Consider the following 26,233-nt stretch of genomic DNA (forward strand, 5'->3'; position numbering starts at 1 on the left):
AGAAAGGGCTCTTCAATCTAGCAGAGAAAGATCTAACACATCCAATGGCTGCAGATGGACAAATTCAGAGAGAAATACTGTAGCAGGGTGTACATTTGTCAGAGTGAGAGTAATTAACCATTGGAACAATTTACCCCAGGGCGTGGTGGAGTCTCCATCACTGACAATTTTTAGAATCAAAACCAGCTGTTTTTCTAAAAGATCAGCTGCTTTAGGGATTATTGTGGGGCAGGTCTCTGGCCTGGGTTACCCAAGGGGTCAGGCTACATGATCACAGTGGTCTGGCCTTGGAATCTATCCATGTTACTGGGCTTGGTATAGCCATGACTGGGTGAAATTTGCTCTCTTGGGTCAACAACCATCTGCAGAGAAGTTACTGTCACCCCTTGCCAGGAAACCACCAAAAAACGCAGCCAGCGCGGGTCCCGGCAAGGCGAGGCATGTTTCCTGGATCTTGCCTTGCCTCTGATTCTCCTTGTTACAGCCTTTCCTGCCAATCCCCACCCCTTCCACCTGAGCCCTGGCAGGTTTGCACCCCCCCCCCCCCGCCATGGGACATGGCTCCTTGGCTCAGAGCCCTCCAAGCTCTGCCTGCTGTCCTGCCCCACGGGGAGCAGCCAGGGGGCCCGAGCCTGCTCCAGTACATCCCAGGGCTTGTGGCCGGGCAGCCCCTGGCCCCAGCCCCGCTGCTCTGTGGGGCCGGGCGAGGATCGGGGCCCCCCGGGGGGGGGGGCAGGTTGCAAAGAAGGGCTGGTCTGGTCCGCTCAGCTGACTGCGGTCATGTGACCTCCCTTCCTCCTACTCCTCTTCCTCCAGCCTGGGGCTCGCTCCTCCCCTCGAGCTGCCGCGGCGGGCCCGGGCGGCTGGGGGTGCAGCGGGTGCGCGGCCGGATCGAGCCCGGCCCGCAGCATGGCCTGGACCAAGTACCAGCTCTTCCTGGCCGGGCTGATGCTGGCCACCGGCTCCATCAACACCCTCTCGGCCAAGTGAGTCGCTTCGGGGTGCGGAGCTGGAGCTTAGCTGGGGGGCCCTGCACCCGGGTCCCGGGGAGCAACGCGGGGGGCGCTGCTGGAGAGGGGGGGCCCTGCACCCGGGTCCCGGGGAGCAACGCGGGGGGCGCTGCTGGAGAGGGGGGGCCCTGCACCCGGGTCCCGGGGAGCAACGCGTGGGTGCTGCTGGAGAGGGGGGGCCCTGCACCCGGGTCCCGGGGAGCAACGCGGGGGGCGCTGCTGGAGAGGGGGGGCCCTGCACCCGGGTCCCGGGGAGCAACGCGGGGGGCGCTGCTGGAGAGGGGGGGCCCTGCACCCGGGTCCCGGGGAGCAACGCGGGGGGCGCTGCTGGAGAGGGGGGGCCCTGCACCCGGGTCCCGGGGAGCAACGCGTGGGTGCTGCTGGAGAGGGGGGGCCCTGCACCCGGGTCCCGGGGAGCAACGCGGGGGGCGCTGCTGGAGAGGGGGGGCCCTGCACCCGGGTCCCGGGGAGCAACGCGGGGGGCGCTGCTGGAGAGGGGGGGCCCTGCACCCGGGTCCCGGGGAGCAACGCGGGGGGCGCTGCTGGAGAGGGGGGGCCCTGCACCCGGGTCCCGGGGAGCAACGCGGGGGGCGCTGCTGGAGAGGGGGGGCCCTGCACCCGGGTCCCGGGGAGCAACGCGGGGGGCGCTGCTGGAGAGGGGGGGCCCTGCACCCGGGTCCCGGGGAGCAACGCGGGGGGCGCTGCTGGAGAGGGGAGGCCCTGCACCCGGGTCCCGGGGAGCAACGCGGGGGGCGCTGCTGGAGAGGGGAGGCCCTGCACCCGGGTCCCGGGGAGCAACGCGGGGGGCGCTGCTGGAGAGGGGGGGCCCTGCACCCGGGTCCCAGGGAGCAACGCGTGGGTGCTGCTGGCAGGGGACGGGGGCTGCACCCGGGTCCTGGGGAGCAACGCGAAATGCAAAGAGAGAGGGGGTGTTTTCTGTGGGCTCCTCAGGGCTTCTTCTGTGGGAGGAAGACCGAGGAGCCCGGTCTGTCTGGTGGGGGGGTAGGAGACAGGCTCTGATCTGGGCTCCCCTGGTGGGGCCCTCGGTCTTCCTCCAGCCCTCAGTAAATGGGGGAGAGGCTGGGTGTTGAAGGGACCCTATTTCTCCTGGCACCAGGGTTGGGGGAGCTGGGGGAATGGCCCTCCCTTCCCATAGGGGGGAGCAGTGGTGGGATAGGCTCTTTGCTCCATGTTGAGGGAGGGTTGTGACCCTGTAACTACCCCAGTGCAGTTAAAGTCCCGCTGCGGTGTGTGTGGACACGGCCCGTTCCGTGCCTCAGTTCTCCACCTGCTGCGCCGTGCGTGGCTGGTGCTTATCCCACTGGCATGCATGTGTACGGTGCTTTCGGCTCCACCGCCAGAAGGCTCTGGGGGGGGCCCCGGCTCTGGCCCTGGAGAAACGTGCCTGCTCAGAAGGGGCACGTAGCCACGGGCCTTTGATGCGGAGCTAATGCTCCAAAGGGCGGCCCGGAACAGCCCCCTGCCAGGCACAGCAAAGTGAGTTAACCTGTTGCTGAGTTCGAATCCTGACTGGGTTGGGGTTCTCCTTTCATAATGTGGCTCAGCGTGAGGAATAGCACCTGGAAACAGAACAGTCCCTCCTCTGAGGGTGGCAATGCCCCACGTTAGGGGGCTTATTCCTTCACTCACTTACTTCCCTGGTCCTTCTTGCATGAACAGAGAGCAACAATACCCGAAGTCCAAAGGTGCAAATAATTCGATGTTTATTGGGATGAACTTCCAGCAAACATGATTCCAGTTTCCTTCCTTAGTGTCCCCCTTCCCAGCTCTGATGCTACAGAGCCTTACACCTGTGTCCCTGTTCCCATTCCTGCCCTTAGCTAAACATGATTCCAATTTCCCCACCCCCATTCCCTGTTCCCATTTCCCCCCACACACACCCACCCACTTCCTGATTGACTGCAGACTATATAGCAAAACTTGAGTTCTGCTTAGCTATACCTTAACTGATCATTTTACTGAAAATTAACTAACCAATCCTAACATATTGTAACATGATTATGTAACCAATTATATCCCACCACCTTAATTAGTTTACACCCAGCAAAATTAATTATACAGCAGACAGGAACAATCACAGAACCAGACAGAAATTATACAGACAAACAATGGCAAAGTGGGAACTATAATGACAAAACAATACAGAAGTGAGGATTTCACATCCCAGCTATGGATAAGTGAGTTCTTGCCAGACAGGATGCTCTCAGACTAAGTTTCCTTTTACATCTTCTAGGCACTTCCCTTTCTCTGGAGGCGACAGGCATTCCCAGGACAGGATTGTATCCTAATAGCCCAATAGCATGCCCCTGCTACTTATCCAAAGATCTTAGCCTAAGCACAGGGCCTCAGAGCGTCACAGGAAGAGAAGGACCTTACACCGGCAGACAGTGATTTTGATTCTCTTTTATACCTCTACAACTAGCCAAGTGATAGGAATACACCTAAAATTCTTAGCATCTAGGCCTTTACAGACAGGCCTGAATATCTATATCCTAACACCCCGCTCTGCAAGGGAAGCGGTAATATCCCTCACTGGGCAGCGCTGCACCATTTGGGGAGGAGAGATTTCTTCTACCCTTTTCTCTGCCTGCCCCCAAAATGCCACGCCACTGCCAATCAAGTATGCGCTGAGATCTCCTAGCCCGGCCCACACAGCTGCACCTGTTTGGCCCTACAGCTACAACTTATGCATCTGTCCATGGGCTGGTCCCGGCTGTGGGACTTGACTCTTCACCAAACTGGAACTAATTCCCGCCTTGGGGTGTGTGTAAACTCGCTGTTAAGTTGATTTTGGTTTCTAGGCCTTGCAAAGGTTGCAGTGCTGTAAAGCCAAGGACACGCAGCTGGTTAGAAATAGGGCTTCCTTTCCCTCTGCAGCCAGTGAAAGAGCTGAGAGTGGGGATTCACCCACTTCCCTTCCTGCAAAGCCTGCATGGGGAGAGGGATAGGAAGCCAGCTCTGATCTCCCGGCTTCTTGTGCCCTCAGGCGAATAGGGGGGCGGAGCGCTAGCTCTGAGCATTGTCTGCCTGTCTTTGTTGTATTCGAGCGCTTTGCCGCAATGAATGAAATAGCAGATGCGGAAACTGAGTCACGGGGAAATTAAAGCAACTTGCCCAGGAAGCGACCCCACATCTCCTGAGCCCCTGCCTTGGGCAAGCGTCTCAACAGAAACCGCTGATTAGCCTTTTTGTATACCTCTTACGAAATGCAGAGCTGAGTCAGTGTGGTGGTCAGCTGGCTGGGTTGTTGGCGTGTCTGGTCATGTGGCAGGTGAGGTTAGGCTCTGCCCTGACTTGTGCAGAAATTCTGCTGACTTAGCGTGAAAGACGCAGCAAAGTCAAGAAAGTGGCTTCCACTCTGTGACGTACCGGGGAGCCTTCTGTCACATGCTTCCTGCCCTACTTCGGGACTGTCTGGGTTGTGACCTCTGGTCCCTCTAGTTTTTCCTGCTGAGCTTTGAGGCTGAATTTTAACACATCCTTCCTGGTGCTCAAAGCATGGTGCAGATGCTACCTATGCTCATGGTGCAAGATGCAACCCATGCTCTCTGCTTCTCCAACAAAACTCAGCTTTGCCTCTCCTGATTTCCCCACCCCAGTTAGAAGTGACCTCAAATCCAAGGGCAATTTAATTTGCGTGGTCGATTTTTAAATTCAGGCCGGTGGCACATGTGGCTCAAGGCCGTTGCTGTCACTGAGTCCCCGGGCGATGCTCTGGAACTTCTCCCTACGAAGCCAGGCAGGACTCTGGGGAGTCTCCTCTCTGGGAACAGCCTGTCTGCAGGACACACAGCTCACCCGGCTTCCACCTTCCTGGGCCTGACCTCAGAGCATTCAGCATCCTCTGCCCCCCCTGCGCTTCCCACAGCGAGTCCGCCCAGGCAGGGTCCTGGGGAAGCCAGAGGGTCCTGCCCCCCAACTCCGCAGTCAGACGTGACTCTCAGCCAGCCAGTAAAACAGAAGGTTTATTAGATGACAGGAACATGGTCTAACACAGACCTTGTAGGTGCAGAGAACAGGACCCCTCAGCTGGGTCCATTTTGGGGGGGCAGTGAGCCAGACAACCCCGTCTGCACTTCACTCCATGTCCCCAGCCAGCCCAAACTGAAACTCTCTCCCACCCCCCTCCTCTGGGCTTTGTCCCTTTCCCAGACCAGGAGGGCACCTGATTCCTTTGTTCTCCAACCCTTTAGCTCTCACCTTGCAGGGGGGAAGGGCCCAGGCCATCAGTTGCCAGGAAACAGGGTGTCGGCCCTTCTCTGTGTCCAGACCCCTGCACACACCTGCCCTCTAGGGCTCTGCAACGATCATACACCCTCATCCCACCACCTAGATACTTAAGAACTGCATAGGGGAAACTGAGGCACCCCCACAATATTCAGAGGAAACATTAAGAACAGTCCCGCTTCCTCGCAGTTGCTGATCTGATAGGGGTTGTACTTGCACCTGGAGCGCGTTGGACTTATTGAGGCTGGGAGACTTAAGGTGGCCTCCGTACGTGGCAGTAGCCCCCCTTATGTTACGCAGGTTGGGAACCAGACTGGCCACACCTGGGGATGTTGTGATACTTGGAACAAAAAAAAGCCTTTGGAGTCAGAACAAAAAAAAATGTTCCCACACAACAGAAATTCCAAAATATTTCCTCTTGGGAGCAGTGAAACCCGCTTTTGAGCCCTTTCACTTTCATATACAACGGTTTTGACTTTTTCCTGTTTGGGAAACTTCGTCGAAATCCCCTTGTTTCTGTGACGTACGGTGGGTGCCGGTTAATCTGTTCTCCGGGAAGCATGTTAGCCGGAAGTTGCCGAGGAGTGAAAGGCCCGTGCCTGGGACAGCAGATTGGGGTGGCAAGGGGCCTGCTACCTGCACAGAAGGTAACACAGGAGTCCCGTCCCTGCGGAGTGGGTCGGGCCGCGGGGAGGGGGCCCTGTAGCCTGGATATTGGGGCTTTCCACTGGGGAGAGGGGTGCTGGGGAACGTGGGACTGCATGGAACCTCTTCTTGTTTTCTCTGGGTTGTGTCCTGCCCTGGCACCTGGCCACTTGGGCGTGGCATGTCCCAGGGCTTTCTTCCCTGGCTGCAGCCCTACAAACTTGCCTGCAGCCAGGGCCACGGGAAGCAGGATCCAGGGCGCAGTCCAGAGAGTCCAGGGAGGGGTTCCATGCAGCCCCATGAACTCCCAGCACCCTGCTCCCCATGGAAAACCCTGTCTGCAGCTCAGGGGCCTGGGCTTGACATGTCCCAGGGCTTCCTTCCCTGGCTGCAGCCCTACAAATCTGCCTGCAGCTGGGGCTTTCAATGGGGAACGGGGGCCCATGGGGCTGCACAGTACCTCTCCCTGCTCAAAAACGTTGCTAATATCCAGGGTGGATTTGATTTAAATCACTAGTCAGAAAGACTTTATTTAATCATGGATTTCTACATAAAAGTGCATTCTTGTTGGTTGTTATAACCTCAATACATATTCTTCACAACTCAGAGATAGATGTAGGTTTCATTTTTAGAAGGTACACACCATACATTTTTAAAGTGTTTCATTTTGAAAACTTTTCAGATGAGTTTTACAGCTGTATCAGAAAATGAATGATTGTTTGGTTATTTCAGTTACTAAAGATAATTGAAGCATATAGTTCACATCCCAGTGACTTCCTAAATATCTCCAATTCAACAGGTTAATCATTAATATTTGGAGGACTTTCTTGCCAGGCTGTATTAGGAGGAGAACATCACCAGACAGACATTTCAATTGTTTTATTTAACTATTTCTCACCTCTATATATGATTTATTTATTTATTTAAAAACATTTTTGCTGTTAACAAGCATCTTACCTCTGGAGGCACAAATTCACAGTTTGAGAACTGCAAAACTAAGCATCTCTGGTGGGATCTTCTAGACTGAGTCTCATTGGGTAGATAGAAAAATTAACCTAAATAATCTCTGCAGAAGCCCCTGGAACCCCATAAGATTGGGTCCCTAATCCACGAACTTTTGGAACTCATTTACAAAACTTTTCTTAAACATGACATGAATATATTGTCTCATACTATAGAATTAAAATTTATAATCCCTATTCCATGATGAGATATCTTTGAGCTATAATGTATCTTAATTAAAACTATCTTTAGATAAAATGTTTTTTGAGGAGAAAACCTATCAAAAAATCCGATTTAAATAAAAAAAACAGATTTAAAAAAAAATCATTGATTTTTTTTTTTATTCACCCTGCTAATATCTGACTCCTGTTAAAGACTGTGGGACGGGATCGGTGCTCAGGGGACCGTTGCTAATACTCGAAAGCTGTCTTCATCAGCATTGCCAGTGCAGTGCTGGCAAACTAGGTGCCCACTCATGCCAAAGCCCTGGGCCTCACTGGGTGCTGACAAATGCATAGGTGGAAGCCAGGTCGAGTCACTTGTCTATGAGCTCAAAGTGCTTGTGTTTGGTGTTTAAACTTCCTGAAAACTAGCGGGATGTTACCTGCGTTCATAGGTGCTGACTTCCTCTCTACCCTGCCCAGCCCCACCTCTTCCCACCCCTGCCCCAGGCCCCACCCTGCCTCTTCCCACCACCTCCCCTGAGCATGACCCGTCCCTGCTCCTTCCCTCCCTCACACACACCATGGAACAGCTGATTGCAGCAGGCGCTGGCGGGGAAACGTGGCTGCCTTTCCATGTGTGTGTAACACCGACAGACCCCGGTCATTGGCAGGCAGGAGGGATTGAACCTGGGACCTCTGGAACTAAATGTATGAGTCTCTCCTGCATGAGCTGAAAGCCATGTGGCTCTTCGCTAAAGCTGTAAAACAGACTCATTAATCTCTAAGTGATCTCAGTGCCGCTAGATGGGACAGAGCACCGCACCCAGGAGGTGTGTGGGTTACAGGTGCTCCAGCCCTGGAGTATCCATGGAGTCGGTGCCTATGCCTGCATTGTTTTCACTTGTCTGTCTCCCATTATAACGGAGCAGCAAATATTTCCATTGCATGTACCCCTGTCACTAAGGCTGTGTCTACACTGGCAATTGAATGACAAAACTGTGGTCTTTCAGAGGAGTTAAACCAACACCTCCCCTCCCCCACAAAAAGACAAAAGTTTTGCCGCCACAAGTGCCAGTGTGAACAGCACGTGGTCAGCAGGAGAGTGCAAACGCTGCTCATTGCGGGTGGAAGATTTTTGTTGGCAGGAGAGCTGACAAACAGTGGCTATACTGCGTGGCTTTTAGCGGCTCGGACACAGTCACGTCACTAAACGCTGTGTAGTGTAGACATAGCCTTAATAACCCCTCGACGGAGAGAAGCCTCGAGAATGCAAATGAAGACATCATACCAAAAGGACTGAAGGTAAAAAATCCATTACAATCTACATACCACACAGACTATGCTGACAGCTTGTGCCACACACTCTCAAAGAAACTGCGGAACCACCTGATCAACATCCTCTACAGCAAACAGGGAAAGATTAAGAATGAGCTCTCAAACCTGGATACTCTCATAAAGAACCAACCTTCCACACAAACTTCCTCGTGGCTGGACTTTACAAAAACTAGACAAGCCATTTACAACACACACTTTGCTTCTCTACAAAAGAAAAAGGACACTAAGCTATCTAAACTACTACATGCCACAAGGGGCCACAACAGTGGTTCCCGTAACCCACCCAGCAATATTGTTAATCTATCCAACTATACTCTTAGCCCAGCAGAAGACTCTGTCCTATCTCAGGGCCTCTCCTTTTGCCCCTCCACCCCCACGAACATGATACAATTCTGTGGTGACCTAGAATCCTATTTTCGACGTCTCCGACTCAAGGAATATTTCCAACACACCTCTGACCAACATATTAACCCACAGAGACCTTCCTACCAACACTACAAAAAGAAGGATTCTGGGTGGACTCCTCCTGAAGGTCGAAACAGCAGCCTGGACTTCTACATAGAGTGCTTCCGCCGACGTGCACGGGCTGTAATTGTGGAAAAGCAGCATCGCTTGCCCCATAACCTCAGCCGTGCAGAACACAATGCCATCCACAGCCTCAGAAACAACTCTGACATCATAATCAAAAAGGCTGACAAAGGAGATGCTGTCGTCATCATGAATAGGTCGGAGTATGAACAAGAGGCTACTAGGCAGCTCTCCAACACCACTTTCTACAAGCCATTACCCTCTGATCCCACTGAGGATTACCAAAAGAAACTACAGCATTTGCTCAAGAAACTCCCTGAAAAAGCACAAGAACAAATCCGCACAGACACACCCCTAGAACCCCGACCTGGGGTATTCTATCTGCTACCCAAGATCCATAAACCTGGAAATCCTGGACGCCCCATCATCTCAAGCATTGGCACCCTGACGGCAGGTTTGTCTGGCTATGTGGACTCCCTCCTCAGGCCCTACGTTACCAGCACTCCCAGCTATCTTCGAGACACCACTGACTTCCTGAGGAAACTACAGTCCATTGGTGATCTTCCTAAAAACACCATCCTGGCCACTATGGATGTAGAAGCCTCTACACCAACATTCCACACAAAGATGGGCTACAAGCCGTCAGGAACAGTATCCCCGATACTGTCACGGCTAACCTGGTGGCTGAACTTTGTGACTTTGTCCTCACCCATAACTATTTCACATTTGGCGACAATGTATACCTTCAAATCAGCGGCACTGCGATTGGTACCCGCATGGCCCCACAGTATGCCAACATTTTTATGGCTGACTTAGAACAACGCTTCCTCAGCTCTCGTCCCCTAATGCCCCTACTCTACTTGCGCTACATTGATGACATCTTCATCATCTGGACCCATGGAAAAGAAGCCCTTGAGGAATTTCACCATGATTTCAACAATTTCCATCCCACCATCAACCTCAGCCTGGACCAGTCCACACAAGAGATCCACTTCCTGGACACTACGGTGCTAATAAGCAATGGTCACATAAACACCACCCTATACCGGAAACCTACTGACCGCTATTCCTACCTACATGCCTCTAGCTTTCATCCAGATCACACCACACGATCCATTGTCTACAGCCAAGCTCTACGATATAACCGCATTTGCTCCAACCCCTCAGACAGAGACAAACACCTACAAGATCTCTATCATGCATTCCTACAACTAGAATACCCACCTGCTGAAGTGAAGAAACAGATTGACAGAGCCAGAAGAGTACCCAGAAGTCACCTACTACAGGACAGGCCCAACAAAGAAAATAACAGAACGCCACTAGCCATCACCTTCAGCCCCCAACTAAAACCTCTCCAGCGCATCATCAAGGATCTACAACCTATCCTGAAGGACGAGCCATCACTCTCACAGATCTTGGGAGACAGGCCAGTCCTTGCTTACAGACAGACCCCCAACCTGAAGCAAATACTCACCAGCAACCACACACCACACAACAGAATCACTAACCCAAGAACCTATCCTTGCAACAAAGCCTGTTGCCAACTCTGTCCACATATCTATTCAGGGGACACCATCATAGGGCCTAATCACATCAGCCACACTATCAGAGGCTCGTTCACCTGCGCATCTACCAATGTGATATATGCCATCATGTGCCAGCAATGCCCCTCTGCCATGTACATTGGTCAAACTGGACAGTCTCTACATAAAAGAATGAATGGACACAAATCAGACGTCAAGAATTATAACATTCAAAAACCAGTTGGAGAACACTTCAATCTCTCCGGTCACAGACCTGAGGGTGGCTATCCTTCAACAAAAAAGCTTCAAAAACAGACTCCAACGAGAGACTGCTGAATTGGAATTAATTTGCAAACTGGATACAATTAACTTTGGCTTGAATAGAGACTGGGAATGGATGAGTCATTACACAAAGTAAAACGATTTCCCCATGTTATTTCTCCTCCCCCACCCCACCCCCCACTGTTCCTCAGATGTTCTTGTCAACTGCTGGAAATGGCCCACCTTGATTATCACTACAAAAGGTTTTCCTCCTTCTCCCCCCCCCCCCTTCCTGCTGGTAATAGCTCATCTTAAGTGATCACTCTCTCCTTACAGTTTTCATAGCAGCAGCCGTGTTAGTCTGTATTCGCAAAAAGAAAAGGAGTACTTGTGGCACCTTAGAGACTAACAAATTTATTAGAGCATAAGCTTTCGTGAGCTACAGCTCACTTCCTCGGATGCATTTGGTGTTTTTTTTTTTTTCCACCAAATGCATCCGATGAAGTGAGCTGTAGCTCACGAAAGCTTATGCTCTAATAAATTTGTTAGTCTCTAAGGTGCCACAAGTACTCCTGTCTTCTTCTCCCAGAAAACAAGCTGCCAGGGTCAAGAAAAGAAGTGTGGATTCAGGGAAAGATCCTTGTCTCTGGGCTGGCTGGACGAGGGAGATTCCCAGAGTTATTCTGGGTAACTCTGAGAGACTTTGGGGAAACTGACAGATTACTCCATCTCTGCTGCCATTTGGAATGATAGACTCTGACTCACCTGTGCATATATTTTACCTTCTTTAGCCCCTCAATAACTCACTTTTTCTTTGCTAATAAACCATTAGTTAATTAACACAGGTAGCCAGTTCTCGAGTAGTCTTTGATGTAAGATGTGTGGTACCAACTGATGGGGGTAAATGACTGGTCTTTTGGGACTGGGAGCAACCTGATGTGGTGTAGTTTTTGATGTAAGCAACCATTGATCACGAAGACCAGTTTGTTTGGGTGGCGAGAGAGACTGGAGAGGCCAAGGGGAGTATCTGTGATTCCATGGTAAGATTGGTCTAGTGACCCAGGAGTTCACATTCTCTTGGGGAAATCTGCTTATAGACCACCCCACCCGTTTGGGGTGTCTGCCCTCTTTTCTGACAGTCTGCCCGGAGGTGGGCACTCACGGTCGCGAGCCGCTCCAGACAGCGCGACAGCTAGTAACCGGCATCCACTGCAGGAGACTGCATGCCTGTTCCACGGGCACTTTGTGAGCAGCTCTGCCCCTATGAAGGGTAGCCACGTGTGTGGCAAATCATGGGCGCTTAAAGATCGGGGAAGGGGGCGCGGAGAAGATGGGGAGGCTGGAAGGCTGGTGCAGAGTGTTTGCCCTGCCACTAGTTACTCCCCTTGTTTTGTGGAAACAGGGTCCTTGGCTTCTCAGGCTTCTAACTCAGCTCTTCTCAGCAGCTCAGGGGTCTGAGAACAAAGCCCTGGAAACACCCCCTTTCCCCACATATCAAACTTCCCTTCCCCAGGTAGCACTTTGCATCCCCGCTCTGCTCTGCATGTCTGAAAACAGGCAATCCATCCCTGAACCTCCCCTGGAGCCCTCGTCTCTGTGTAATTACCTGGGGGCTGACCTTGTGAAATCCTCAGCTAAGCTAGCCGGGTTTATATTGCCTCTCTGATGTGTGGGTGTCGTGGGGGGTGGGATGTTAGGCGCACATGGGAACTAGTTAAACTGCTGGCAAGACAAATCCATCCCTAGACCCACCTCTCCTGGCCTTCATAGTCTAGGAACAAACTAGGAGTCCCGCAGGGGCAGACCCTAAAGCACATCCGATCAGAGGATAGGAAGTTAGTTGCTGAGACCTTGGGTCTGAATTGCAGCCACCTCTGGGGTGGAGGTGGTTGTGCTAGTGTTGGAGGGGGAAAGGGAGACCATCGGCTTGAAGCACGGAGCAGGTAGAGCCTCAAACATAAGACTGGCTCAGTCCTGCGTCTTTCAAAGGCAGAGAAGTCGCTGCAGCCAGGATTCTGATCTGTCACGTGGGGAGTGGCTGGCATCCAGAGCTGGTGCCTAGACCCCGTCACCGTTCCCTTTCTAGTTTGGTGTAACTGGATGCTGGGTCGGCAGCTCCTGCTGGAAAGGGAGGCAGTATAAGCTGCCCTTGGGCAAGCCGTGCTGGGCTGGGGCTGGCCCCATGGCTTGGACATACTGGGGCAGAGGAGTGGCCCCTCTCTCTTGCTAGCCTGTCGCTGCTGGATGCAGAAACCTGCCTCCAGATAGGTTAATGTTGCGGGGGAAGGGGATGGGAGGCGGCAGCACAGCTGGCTACGCCCTTCACCTCACCAAGGGCTGCCCCGCCATTCCTATCCCCGCATGCACAGGATCACCTGTCTGCAAAGGGGGTGCTGCTCCCTGATTGGAGGGATCCCCCGGCTCTCACGAGACATCTTTTTCCCCGCAACCGTGGCTGATCTAGTGAAGATTAATGCGGCGCTGACATCTGATTCCCAGGGGCCGTGGCTCTCTTGCTCCGTCTGTTACATAGAGGTGTCCAGTTCGCCTCACTGTCACTCCTGGCCAGGGAGGGGCTGGAATCGGTGCCAGGAAACTTTAAAGCTTTGTGCTAACCACTGGGCTTGCAGGCAAGTCTGTACAGCGACTGGCCAAGTGACAGCCCTTGTGTCTGCAGGCCCCTTTCAAAGCAACCTTTTCCTTCCTGGGAAGTATCTGCTGCTGGGTGGTCTCCAAAGAGCGCTTTACCTTGGCTGCATGTCAGGAGTTTTGTAAACTGTAACACTGGCTGGGAACTCTTTGACAAATCCCTTTTTGTCCTCCAAAAATGCTAATTTGTCAAAGCAGAAAGGGTTCACAAGATGTGGCTGGTTTGGATGAATCTCCCAACTTGGGGAAAAACGTGGCAAGTTTCCCAGTTCAGAGTGACTTCATTTCAGAATATAAGCTCGCTTGGCTGAAAAGAAAAAAGAGAGACAATCAAAATGAAACACTTGGCTTGACCCAAACAAAAATCTTCTGACAGCTCGTTCAGCCACAGATGTCAAGATTTTTGTTGTGGTTCCAATTTGGGATAGTAAAAAATTTAAAACTCTTGAAAATATTCCCGGGACGGGGCAAGCATTCCCCCGTTGAGTGTGAATTGCAGAGACATCGGCCCCCTAAGGCAATGGCCCCTCTGCCAACCTGCCCCACGCGAGAGCTGGAGTGGGCGGCCCAGCTGCAGTCAGTCTCAAATCACCAACAGCAGTGTAGGTACTTGGGGCACGGTGTGGCCCACTGCTGGGAGGTGTCCCTGATATCGCACTGTCGTTCTGGGTGCGTGTCATGGCCATGGGGGACTTGAACCCCTGACTCTGCTCAAACAGTATTCTGTGGCTTGCCTACGCAGCTAGAGCTCTGACGGCTTCTCAAAGCAAGGCTCTTCCCTTTGTTCCCCGGCTGGACTGTGCACGCTGCTGCTCTTAACCACTTCCCCAAATCTGCAAGCCCGTGAAGCACGCCCAACGGCTCCCATCAAAGAGAGCTCGGAGCGTCACTGGCCCAGACTAACTAGAACAGCTCCAGCCTAGTGATCCCGCCTGAACAAGTTGAACTTATTCTCTAGGAACAGAAATCTGAGCAGCTAAGGTGACTGCAGTGAGACAAATGCAGTCCCCTTCTGTTCTGATTCATTGTCCGTCTAGTCCTGGTGACATCCTAGGCTAGATAAAGCAGCAGTATGTGTCCAATAGGCCAGGCCCTGTGTATTCTGCAGCATACTTTTTAGTTGCAAAATCTATCCTTTGCTCCAGAATTGCAAGGTATTTATGGCTGTCAGGTAAGCCTTCCAAATGTAAACAGATGCAGTGTAGTCTTTCTGGGGTGGCAGCCAGGCTGAAATGCCAGCTAAGGGAGGGGTGGCGTGCCCCGTTCAGGTTGTTGTGTTAACTCTGAAACCCAATGATGGCAGTGCTGCTTAAATTGCCTAACTGTTTCACTGCTGATTGCTTAAAAGCCATCCAGCTGGTGGGTTTATCCTACACTCTCAAACCATTAAAAGCCTCAGCTGTTCCCTCCAAAAACCTCTCGCCTTCCCCCTTGCAATCTAATCTTCAGCAATGTGAGTTTTATTTTGTCAGAACACGTAACACATGGAGAACTTGGGTGCAGCTTAAAACACGTAATGTCAAAACACACAGTGCAAAGGACACAGCACAGATTGGATTAATCCCTTTAAATTCAGTCCAAAAATGCTTCTAGAGAACTTGCTGACACCAGACTGCCAGGGGCTGGGCCCGGGGCCTTGATGGTAGGCCATGATTTTGCATTTGCAGGGAGCTGGACTTGACCTAAAACACTTTCCACCTCTCAGTTCTGTGGTGCAGGCTGCCCAGGGCAGAGGCCAGGTTGTGTGACAGGAAGACGGCGCTTTCCCCATCCTGGATATATCGTGATCTGTGTGGGGTATTGAATAAAGCTCATTCATTTATGAAATGCTGTGAGACGCTCCGTGACCTCAAGCGCTTTCCTAAAGGGCGGTGGGTTGGGGGTAACCCAAGAGCTTGTCCAGACCTTTACAAATCTCATTGGATGAGAAAACGAGGGGAGGCGGGGGGGCAAAGAATTCCTCCTGTCTTTCAACCAGCCCTAAGTAATCCTCAGTAGGCCGTGGGCCGGTACAGGGCTAAGACATTATTGCAGCGGAGATCTGCCTGTGCTCTCCTTAGCTCCGTCATCCAAAGATCTCCAGATCGAGAACCTCCCTTCGCAGCATCCTGGGAGGCAAATATTCCCCAACCAGCCATGAAACAGTGAATAACGGCTTAGGCGGACGGAGCAAGCTGGAACCCAGGAGTCCTGGGGCCTTGGGCCCCCGCTCTAATAGCTGGACCATGCTCCCAGTAAGAAGCGGGCCGAGGCGATGCAGCTGTGCAGAGAGCTGTTCATTTTTAAAACGCAGCACTCCCTTGGCGCAGTTTGCTCTCCACCTGCCCGGTGGGGAAGTGTCCTCGGCTGCGCTATGTTCCTCAGTAAATACCAGAGATCCCTCCACTACCTACGGCGATACTTGGAGACTACTTTTCCTCGCCGGCTGTGGAAGAACCTTGCCCCGTTACAGCTGCGCACTGGTTTCCCCCGCAGGCTGACGGAACGGGGCCTGACCGTCTGCTCTGAAAAGTGACCGATGGATAGCGCCGCTCTTGGGGATGCGTGAGCCGGAGTAGAATCCAGCTCGCTCTGCCAGCGCTGCGCTGGGCTGGTGGGAGTGAGTCTCGCTAGACCCGGAGCAGATCTGGTCGGTCAGAAGGGGCTGTCTCCCGATTGTAGCTGCATGCAAGAGTCTCCAGCCCCAGCTGTTAACCCTCAGAATGCTGTTTGCAAGCAGGACTTAGCGCAGAGGTCCCCAATCTGGGGAGGCATGCACCCCTATGGAGGAACATTCAGGAGGGTGCAGCTGGGGCCTGGGCCAGCCCCCACAGGGGGCAAGGAGGGAGCACCCAGCTCCGCTCCTGGACCCAGTCCCCGCTGCTGGCCCCATGTCCGAGATCCCGGCTGCTGGCACCGGCTGCCGGCCTCGGCCTCTAGCTGTGACCCCAGCCCCCTTACCCCGTTTGTGTCCCCCCCCGTCCCAGAGCCGTGGCCCTGCTTCTGGCCCCGGTTTGGGGGGTACACGGACAGGGTTAAGGGGGGGACGTGAGATAAAACGTTTGGGGACCCTGGCTTAGTGGTAGCTGGGATCACTGTAGCACATCCCTGGTTGTTTGAAAGGGGAAGGGCCGGGTTTTACTCTCTGCAGGTTTCCTATTCTTATGGCAACCCTCCCCCCCCCCCCCGTCTCGGTTTCAGATGGGCTGACAACTTCAGTGCGGGGGGCTGCGGTGAGACTGCAGAGCACAGCTTCCAGCATCCCTTCCTCCAGGTACGGCCGACGTCCCGCGGGGCCGTGGGTTTCACCAGGCGTATGGACTCAGGGGGCGCATGCACACCCCGCTCGTGGCAGATCTCTCCTCCCAGCCCCCCTGGGGGAGGAAGGGGAGATGAACCCAGCTTTGCTGAGCCCCAGGCCAGCTGTGGACCATGCTTCCTCCCTGGTCCGCCCTGATGGCAGCGCCTTTCGGGGAGCAGAGGGGGCTATTCTGGGGGGGGGGTCATGTCCTCCCCCCACCTCCCTGTCTCTCCACCCCTTCCCGGATCAGCAGGTGTGCGCAGCAGATGGTATAATATTTTAAGCTCTGGCCTGTCCCGCCCTCCAGGGGCTCCTGGATCCACTGGCACAGCTGGAGGGGAGGCTACAGTTTGTGACTGAGGGGCACTGGTGGAGCTGTGGAGCGGCAGAGCTTCCTGGGTCTGCCTAGCTCCAGGGAGCAGTCACTGGGTGTGGAGCTGCGGCTGCCCCTGAGATACCAGCGCCCCGTCTCTGCCGAGCCGCCTCCCTACAGAGCTGCCGTGTCCGTGTTTCAGGCCGTGGGAATGTTCCTGGGCGAATTCTCCTGCCTGGCCGCCTTCTACCTCCTGGTCTGCAGGGACCAGCGGAGAGCAGAGCCCAGCCTGGCCCCCGCGCAGCCCTTCAACCCGCTGCTCTTCCTGCCCCCGGCGCTGTGCGACATGACCGGGACCAGCATCATGTATGTTGGTAAGTGCTGGGTGCTCCGGCGCGGCTCCGGGCCTGGGGAACGGAAGGGGGCACCTGATACACAAGGGGCAAGTGGAGTTGTCTTTAAAACCCTGTGAAACGTCATGCCTTTTTGCAGGTGGTCCTTCCTGGGGGGTTAACCCCCCACAGTTAATCCCTCCCAGAGCACTGCATTGCTCATCTGTTTTGCAAAGAGAACAAACCACCAGGCCACCGAGCAACGTATGTTCCCCAGTCAGCTCTCCAGAGATTGCGCCTTCTCTCGGAGTGAGGCCTGCTTCCTGTAGGGGTGCCCTCTCCTAGGTGGGCAGAAACTGAAGTTATCTTAAGTGCTTATCTGGCCCTGTTACTGTAGCGTCTGAGCACCTCACACTCTGGAGTGCAGCTTTCCGTGCGGCCCCTCTGTGAGGCAGAGCTATTAGCTCTAGTGCACAAAGGGGAAACTGAGGCACAGATGGGCAGCGACTTGTCCACAGTCGCACAGGGAATCTGGCAGAGCTAGGATTTGAACCCTAGCCTCCTGATTCCCAGGGTAGCCTCCTAACTTTGGCACAATCCTTCCTCTAAGCTAGCCATCCCCCAAATCATCTGCTTTGACCACTTCCTTCTTCCAGCCAATCAAGGTAAGGACAAAAGCCCTGTGTCCGCAAATGGCTAAGAAGCTCTTATGTTCCGATGTCCTTTATGAAAATAATCAGTTTTAATAACCCCCCCCTTAGAAACTCGGAGCCCGATTTCCCACTGCCTTCCCCTTGGGTCATCCTCATTCACCCCTGTTCAGAGTGGGTAGGAAATGCCGTGAGTTGCGCTCACTTTGCCCAGCTATAAATAACACAAGGGGCAAGGTAGGGGTGGAAACGGGCTTTAAAACCAAGGGCACAAATCTCATTCTGGCTGCTCATGGACTTAGTGGTGTGAGGAGTTCTGGCACGGGGCACTGACACAGAGCCGCGAGAGAAGGCTCGGAAAGGGGTTCTCACTCAGCTGGCTTGGTCACGTTAAAATCAGGAATTAAAACCATCCACCACAAAACGCAAGCTGTCCTACTCACGATCAGAGGGGGCGGGGCCCTTTCCACAAGATCTCAGCACAGAGCTCACCGCTCCAACGAAAGTCACCCCAAAAACTCCCTCGCTGGGAGCGGCATTGAGCCAGTGACCCTCCCACGCGCGATGGATGAAGCACAATTAATTGTGAGCACGTCAAAGGAGACATCGTTCAGACTGATGCTGATTAAATCCTATTTAACGTCCGGTCGTTGTGTTCTCGAGCCGCATTCTCCCGCAGGCTGGAGCCGTTGGAGGGACGGGAAGCAAGGGAAGCTTTGACTGCAGGCTGGGAAGGATGCGGTGGCTGAAACATTCTGCTGGGCACAATCGCTCCCTCCCCGCCTCCCAGATTTAAAAGGCCTCATCGTGCTGCCTTTTGGGGGGCTAGAACCGGGACCCTCGGCTGTGATAAACCAGAGCTCTAGCGTTTGAGTTGGAGGAGATGCTCTGCAAGCTGTACAGGTGTAAAGGCATTTATCCTCTGGGCTTCCAGCCACCAGAAGGTTACGTAGTCACCCACCCGCATGCTACTCTGCAGGGTACAATGAGTCCCTAGCTTAATGGGCTCCTGTAATGGCCTGGTATGGAGACAGCTGGAGACAGGACAGGAATAGCAATGGGGCTGGGGTGCATCTAGGGGAGAGGGGAGGAATGGCCTGGGGGTGTCAGGATTGAGGCGCGTTTGGTCCGGCAGCTCCACTCACAAGCACGTTCCTTCGCTGTAGCCCTGAACATGACCAGCGCCTCCAGCTTCCAGATGCTGCGCGGGGCAGTGATCATCTTCACCGGGCTGCTCTCGGTGGCCTTCCTGGGCCGCAAGCTGGTGCCGAGCCAGTGGCTGGGGATCTTGGTCACCATGGCCGGGCTGGTGGTGGTGGGGCTGGCGGACATGCTCGGCAGCCGCGACGAGACGCACAAGCTGAGCGAGGTCATCACAGGTACGTGGGGGGGTCCCCGGGGCAAGGCTGGGGGCGGAAGATGGCCTGGGAGGGCCACGAAGAAATCTGAAAGGGGGTCGTTGCTGGGGATAGTTTTTTTTTTTTTTTTTTTTTTCTCCACGTGGGACTGCAGCTCTGGGTGGGACTGGCTGCGGGAATGCGGGTCCTGAATGCAATAGATCCCTGCTTCCGTTACTCCGCCCGGTGAGTGGGGCGTCGCTGTGTCTGGAGACACCCCCCCCCCACGTTCTCTCTTCCCCGCCCCCCTCCAGGTGACCTGCTCATCATCATGGCCCAGGTGATCGTCGCCATTCAGATGGTGCTGGAGGAGAAGTTCATCTACAAACACGACGTGCACCCGCTGCGGGCCGTCGGCACAGAGGGTAGGTGGCAGCGGGGGGAGGGGGCTGGGTGGGGGGAGCCCCATACCGGGTGCCAGGTGGAGGAGGGGGAATCGGCTCTGGTGCCCTGTGGGCCGCTCTGGGCTACTGACTCCAAGCAGAGAGCCTGCGGCTGAGCCCTCTTGCTGCTCGCACTGGGAGATGCAGCGGGCGGCATCCTGCATCCCAGTCTCCGAGGCTGGTGCTAGGCTGTGGGGACTGAAGCGTTTATGGGGGGCACCTGAAGTGTCCCTGTCCACTGAAAATGTGGGGTCTGGGGTCTGCGCCTAGGCAGTAAGGGCAGACTGGCAGCTGGCGGGAGGGGAGCAAGGATCTCTTTGCTGGGCAGCCACCACTCCAGTCACAGTAAATGGGGCTGGGGGTGCTTGGAAGAGCTGTCTTTAGCTAGGCTGCTTTCCGTGTGACTGAAACAGCGTTGGGGGTGGATGCTGCAGCAAGGGGATGGGTCTAGGGGAGGTCTCCTTAAAACTCTGGTTCATTTCCAGCCCCTGCAGCTCACTTGTGCCTGGCAGGGGGGTGACTGGATCCTGCGTGACCCAGGACAGCCTCTGAAAAACTGCATCTTTCTCCTGAAATCCATCCCACAGCAAAACCCAGATCCAATGTTCAGGAGCCCCGGATGGGTTCCCAGGGAAGGAAAGGCCACATGTTAAGGGGGGGCGGAGGGACTCTTGGGGAATGAGCCCCCCAACCAGCAGCGCCTGGCTTTTCTGCCCCCCCATCACCACCCCCTGCCTTGCTCCCTCCCAGGTTTCTTTGGCTTCGTCATCCTGTCCCTGCTGTTGATCCCCATGTACTACATCCCAGCGGGCAGCTTCAGTGGCAGCCCACGGCGGGTGCTGGAGGACACGCTGGATGCCTTCTGCCAGATCGGCCGCCAGCCCCTCATCGCCCTGGCCCTGGCGGGCAACATCAGCAGCATCGCCTTCTTCAACTTCGCTGGCATCAGCGTCACCAAGGAGATCAGCGCCACCACCCGCATGGTGCTGGACAGCCTGCGCACCGTGGTCATCTGGGCCGTCAGCCTGGCCGTGGGCTGGGAGACCTTCCACGGCCTGGAGATCCTGGGTTTTCTCATCCTCCTGGCCGGCACCGCTCTCTACAATGGCCTGCACCAGCCCCTGCTCGCCAGGCTGCCCTGGCGCTGGCCCCCGGTGGGTGCCGTGGGCTCTGAGGCCGAGAGGGAGAACCTGCTGGGAGGGGAGAGGGCACCCATCAATGACGACAGCTGAGGAGCCGGACCCCATGGGGCGTGGACGCCAGATCCTCGCCCCTCCCCAGCCCCCTGGCACAGACTGGGACACTGAGCCCCCCTCTCTGTGCTCTGTTGGCTCTACTGGGCATGGCTCTTCTGGGGCTCGATCCGGCTCCTCCGGGATTCGGAGAGTGAAGATCACTAGAAGTGCTCCCCCTCCCGATTAAAATGCCTCTCTCCATCCCCAGCGGAGGCCCTGCCCTGCCCCCGGCGCACACGGGTTATCCGCCCCTTCCTCCCAGGGGGTCGCAGTGACATCCTGTTCTGTGGGGTCCCCCCCCTTCTCCCTGACTCTGCCGCCTGCCTGGCTGCACGACCCAGGGCTGTGCCAGGATGGGTTGATGGACCAGCATGGGCGAGCGCACATCAGACCAATGCGGGGAGCTGCTGCCTCTGAAGGAGACACCTGGGCTCAGGGCCATTCATGCACTTGCTGGTGACCTTCATCGGGGGCACCTTCACCTTCTCCCCTGCCCCCCAAGGAGGAGGAATTGCTCTACCCACCTAGTGCCTGCTCCACCTGCAGCATCTGACGGTGTAACTGGAGGAAACCGTTCTGCTAGGCTAGTGGGATAGGCCCATGGCCCCTATTCTGTCCGCTTGCAGATGGAGCCTGGAGGAGCACTGGACTCATGGACTAGCCTGGGAGGCCCCATGAGAGCATCTGTGGAGGGCAACCGCTTCTCTGCAACACCTGCTCTGTGTTAGCCGCACACGCCAGCCCTCCCTGGAGGCGTAAGAGTGGAACGCGGGCCGGGGGCTTGTTGGTTCCATGGTGCCCCAAGCCCAGGTTGAAGGCGGGGCCCTGATCTGCGGGGGCTCACCCTTCTCCCTTGTATAGCTGGGAAGGAGGGAGTGGTGCTTTCGTCTCCCAGCAAGTGCCTACTCTCCCACGCATGGAGGTCTCTATTCCCCTCCCCTGGAAGCTCTTTGCCTTGGCCATCTCCGGGCACAGAGCTGAAGCCGTCTGCAGGGTGGGGCCCTGTTTGCTGCACCCAGCGTGGCGTTGGGGGACTTTAATGCTGCCTGCTGGCCCCTAGGAGCTGGGCTGCAGGGGGCCAGTGGAGCACAGGTGGCTGGCAGGGGCGCGCCGTGCCATGTGCAGGAAGATGTGCCATTCCACACGTGTGTGCAAGGTGTGACCTTGTGCAAACAGCCTGTGCAAAGTCATGCTGAGTGGAGGGGGGCCATTTTGTTCTACTAAATGGTGTCCTCCCTGCAGGGGCTGGGTGGAATCGGTTGTAGGGCTGGGGCATGCAGTGTGTACATAGGCACCCAGGTTCCCGCCCTGCTCCCTCTGTTGATGGGAAGGTCGTCACGCCAGGCAGGGAGCGCTCGAAGCTGCTGGACTCACCCCAGCCAGGGCGCTCGCAGCCTGACCCGCCCTGCAGCGGGGGTGATACGGGCGTGGCCTGGCCAGAGAGGGACATGATGCCCGTCTTGCCGTGGAGCACTGAGCAGCGTCTCTTATAACCAGTAAAGCCCAGACCTGGGAGCCCCGTCTGCAGCAGCTGCCTGGGGTTGGGGGAGAAGCTTGGGTCTTGTCTCCCTTTTACCGGAATCAATCACCCTCCTGTGGGGCTTTCTCTGCCTGCTGCACCCAGGGCGGTTCTCTGTTCCCAGCGGCCAGCTTCCCCCTCCTGCCTCCTCCCATGCAGAGCTGAGCCTTTACAGGGGCTCCGCTGTCCCTCAATGTGCTTGAAGTGGCCCAGGGCCTTGCCCCGAGGTACCTCCCCAGGCCCGTCCTCATTGCTTTCCCTGCCCCTTCCAGCACAGGAGGGAGGTGGTCACATTTCAGAGCCACCGCGCCTGTATTCCCCCTTCAGCGAGGACACCTGCTCTCAGCCCCCTGGCTCCCGAGACTGCTACTGCTCTGGGGTGGAGCCCCCTCTCTCTCACTTCTGACCAGGGTTCCCTCAGTTGTGCCCAGCACGGACAGGCTGCCCCGGCAGGCCTGCTTGCTTTCGCCCCTGAGCTGGTTCCCAGTGACTGCCAATTGTACGGCACTTCCTCTGCTGGCCTATTTTAGGGTTAAGGTAAAGGCACTGCAGAGAAACCATTACAGGAACCTGCGTGCACAGCTCCCCCCGCCCCCACCTCCCATGTGCTCTGAGTCCTTCACCGCCACACTCCGGGGGTTTCCGTCTGGGTTCTAGCTCGTCATGGCTTAGCTCGCATCAAGCACCCAGTCTTAGGGGGCCTGGTCCTTCCCACCCCTGCCCTGAGGATTGGGACCCGCTGTGGACCAGAGGTCCTGTCTATGCTGGCTCAGGAGGAAGGCCCTGCATGTCTTTAAAATCAGGTTATTTATCCAGAAATCCTTTCTTTGGCCCCTGGAGAATGGAGTTTGTATTGCATTTCTCCCCAGGGGCTGGCTTCAAAGGGCTGATAACCGGAGGAACTAGGATGGCATCCCCCCCTCCAGATGCACAATTGCATGTTTAACACAATGAACCCCGTGGTATTAACCCTCCTTCACTAACGTTTAACTCCTCTCAGTAATGTGACTCTGAATTCCCCAAGGCTTGGCCTGACCCTGTTCGGCAGGATCCTGGCTGTAGGGAGCTGAACGGGTCGGGAGCCTGGGTTTTCTCTCTTCTCTCTCCTCTGCATTTCTCCTCCCCAGCTCGCTAATTCCCTCCTTCCCAGACACCCTCCCAACCTCCAATAAAATTCAAAATCTTTCTCCCTTACACAATGGAGGAAAAGCAGCCCCTCTGTCCATTGGCATGTGCCCCCTCCGCCCACCTGCTTTCCTGTTTGGTTTGTGGGGCTCAGGCCAAGTGTGCACCACCTGGCTTCTGCCAGCAGGCCGGGAGCTGATCTGCCCTGGTGTAGTGCATGCCGGGTGGGATCCTCCATCCCCAGGCCCCAGTCAGCTCTGGAAGCTGATTTCCTTCCTGGTAGCCAGCTGTGTGCAATCCCTTACGTACACCCTTCACCACCCGCATGTCAGCAGCGTGGCAGGCACTGGTACAGAGAGGGCCTTGCCCAGGTTTGGGGCTGCTATGATGGATGTTGCATCCCCCAAACCTTCCAGCTTTGTGGAAATGCGCACTTCCAGCACATCCCCGGGGAGAGGAGGGGGCGAGTTACTTGGGCCAAGAGGGGTAGAGAAGCTGCACGCAGGGCCTGCTGGGCTCCTATGATGTGGAAGTGCAGCCTGGGGAAGCTAGCAGCCTTGGAGCCGATGCTGGGGCAAAGCACCTTCTGGCTGGGTTGGCAGAGATGCTCCCCCTTGGCATGTCACCTCTGCAGGCTCTGCCCTGTGTGTCTTGGCTGGACAGGGCACTGCTGCTGTGGCCCCACTCTGCCACCTGGGGGCACTGTGCACAGCCTGCAGCAGGTGCTCCGATGTCAGGCTGATGGGCGGCTCTTGAAGGCCCTAGGATAGAGGAGGCTGCAGCAGAGGGTCCTGGAGCGTCCCTTGCAATGTAATGCTCTGCACAGCAGTGTCTGGGGCCCTTTCCCTGGATCAGGGACCCCCACCCCCATCTCCTGCAGGTGGTGCTACCAATCTGACACCTCTTTCCCCTCAGTAAGAAGCATAAGGAGACCATGACTGGGGCCTTGGGCTTCCTTGCAGAGCTGGGGGCAAATGCACCCCGGGTCAATGGCTCACCGGGGGGGGGGGGGATTTGGCCCTGGGGAGTGGGCCAAAGGAAGGCAGATGCACAAATTAAGTCCTGCTTGTGGGACTTGGGGGCTGCCTTGGCCTTGCACTGGCCCTCAACCCAGGGCTGAATTCCCATTGAGGAACCCCTGTCGCTAGGTGAAGGGCAGGGGGGTTCTCTGGACTGCCATGCCGCATAGCCTCCTTCTCTTAGGAACTCCCTCTGCGGTGTCTGTAGCTCTCAACAGTTCACATGCAGGCTTGCTGCACATGTGCAACTTACTGGGGTGGTGCTTGGAGCATCTCCTATCAGGATTGTGGCCCTGTTACGCTAGGTGCTGTACAGATCCTTAGGGAGAGAGAGCCCCTGGCCTGAAGTATAAGGTAGGAGGCAGCAGGCGAATACAACGATCAGGATGAGCAAGGAAACCATAAGCTAATGATGAGAGGAAGGATAGCTTTGGGTTTGGAAGACAGGAGTTCAAGTCTTTACTCCAACATAGATTCCCTGCAGGCACTTGAGCTACACACTTAGCCTTTCTGTGCCTCAGTTTCCCCTCCCTAAAATAGGAATGATAGCACTCTGCCCTACTTCACATTTCAGGACAGCAAAGATTGGGCACATGTGTTTCGGTTTAAAGATCATGAGGTACTCAAATGCCATGGTGGTGGGAGCCTTATAAAATAGGTGGGTTTGGAAGGGTTAGATTTATGTCGGCAAACGTCAATTTCACCAGACTCACAAACTGAGCAAACGATGTTTTCATCAATAACAATCAAAATGTACATATTGTCAAAATAAGAAAAAAGCTGCTTGAAAACTTGCAGTTAGAGTGAAAATCCAGGGCTTTAGAGTTTGGAATTAGGCTGGTTACAAATGGCCGCAGCAATGAACAATAAAACCAGATTTGCTTTGTTGATTCAAGGATAGTTTGGATGTGTCTTTTGACATGTGACATTTACAATTTGTCTTTGAACAGTTTATAAAGCTTTCACTTCTTGAATTATTATTAATGTCGACTGCCATTAAATAAGTGCCGGCCCCTCCTCACCGTGATCTCCCACAATTGTGAACATTTAAATTGATAAACATCAAAAAATACTTCAGAATAAAACACAGAGATTAGCCACGGACACTGTAAAAAAAAAATTAAGTTCTGCCAAGCCAAAGAATGTTTGTGGCGTCGATGTAGCTGTGTTGGTCCCAGGATATGAAAGAGAGAAGGTAGGTGAGAGAAAATCTTTTGTTGGATCATCTGTTGGGAAGTAGAAGCTTTTAAGCTTCACAAAGCTCTTGTACAGGTCTGGGGAAGGTAACCGGCGTGTGGGAGCTAAATACAAATTGGGTCAGATTATTGGTTCACACATGCTGTAGGACAGCGGTTCTCAACCAGGAGGCCCTGGGGGTGGGGTGGGGGGGGGTTTTATGAGGTTCCATAGGGACCCGCAGCTGAAGCCCGAGCCCCAGCACCCCAACGGGGCTGAAGCCAGGAGCTGTGGCGTGAAACCCAGAGTCTTGGGGCCCCTCGCAGGGCTGAAGTGTGGAGCTGCTGAGCTGAAACCAGGAGCCCCGGAGTCCCCCATGGGGCAGAAGCCCTGAGCCCTGGTGCCCCCCAGGGGTCTCAAGCCTGGAGCCATGGGGCTG

At 55.1% G+C, this 26,233-nt stretch overlaps 1 protein-coding gene across 1 annotated transcript; it reads left to right on the plus strand.

The window, feature by feature from the left end:
- The first annotated feature begins 810 nt into the window (after nt 1-810).
- Nucleotides 811-25,752, plus strand: SLC35F6 (solute carrier family 35 member F6). The gene is made up of 6 exons (XM_038395049.2): nt 811-986; nt 16,546-16,618; nt 17,161-17,332; nt 19,107-19,319; nt 19,592-19,702; nt 20,471-25,752. The coding sequence occupies exons 1-6, from the start codon at nt 910-912 to the stop codon at nt 20,950-20,952; spliced, it is 1,128 nt and encodes a 375-aa protein (XP_038250977.1). The 5' UTR covers nt 811-909; the 3' UTR covers nt 20,953-25,752.
- Nucleotides 25,753-26,233: the final 481 nt, after the last annotated feature.

Source organism: Dermochelys coriacea, chromosome 3 (genome assembly GCF_009764565.3).
Source record: "Dermochelys coriacea isolate rDerCor1 chromosome 3, rDerCor1.pri.v4, whole genome shotgun sequence".
In the NCBI taxonomy this organism is placed as follows: domain Eukaryota; kingdom Metazoa; phylum Chordata; order Testudines; family Dermochelyidae; genus Dermochelys; species Dermochelys coriacea.

Coding starts and splice junctions, on each gene's coding strand:
- SLC35F6 (XM_038395049.2), top strand. CDS start 910: ATGGCCTGGACCAAGTACCAGCTCTTCCTGGCCGGGCTGATGCTGGCC. Junction 987..16,545: donor ATCAACACCCTCTCGGCCAA/GTGAGTCGCTTC, acceptor TCTCGGTTTCAG/ATGGGCTGACAACTTCAGTG. Junction 19,703..20,470: donor GCGGGCCGTCGGCACAGAGG/GTAGGTGGCAGC, acceptor GCTCCCTCCCAG/GTTTCTTTGGCTTCGTCATC.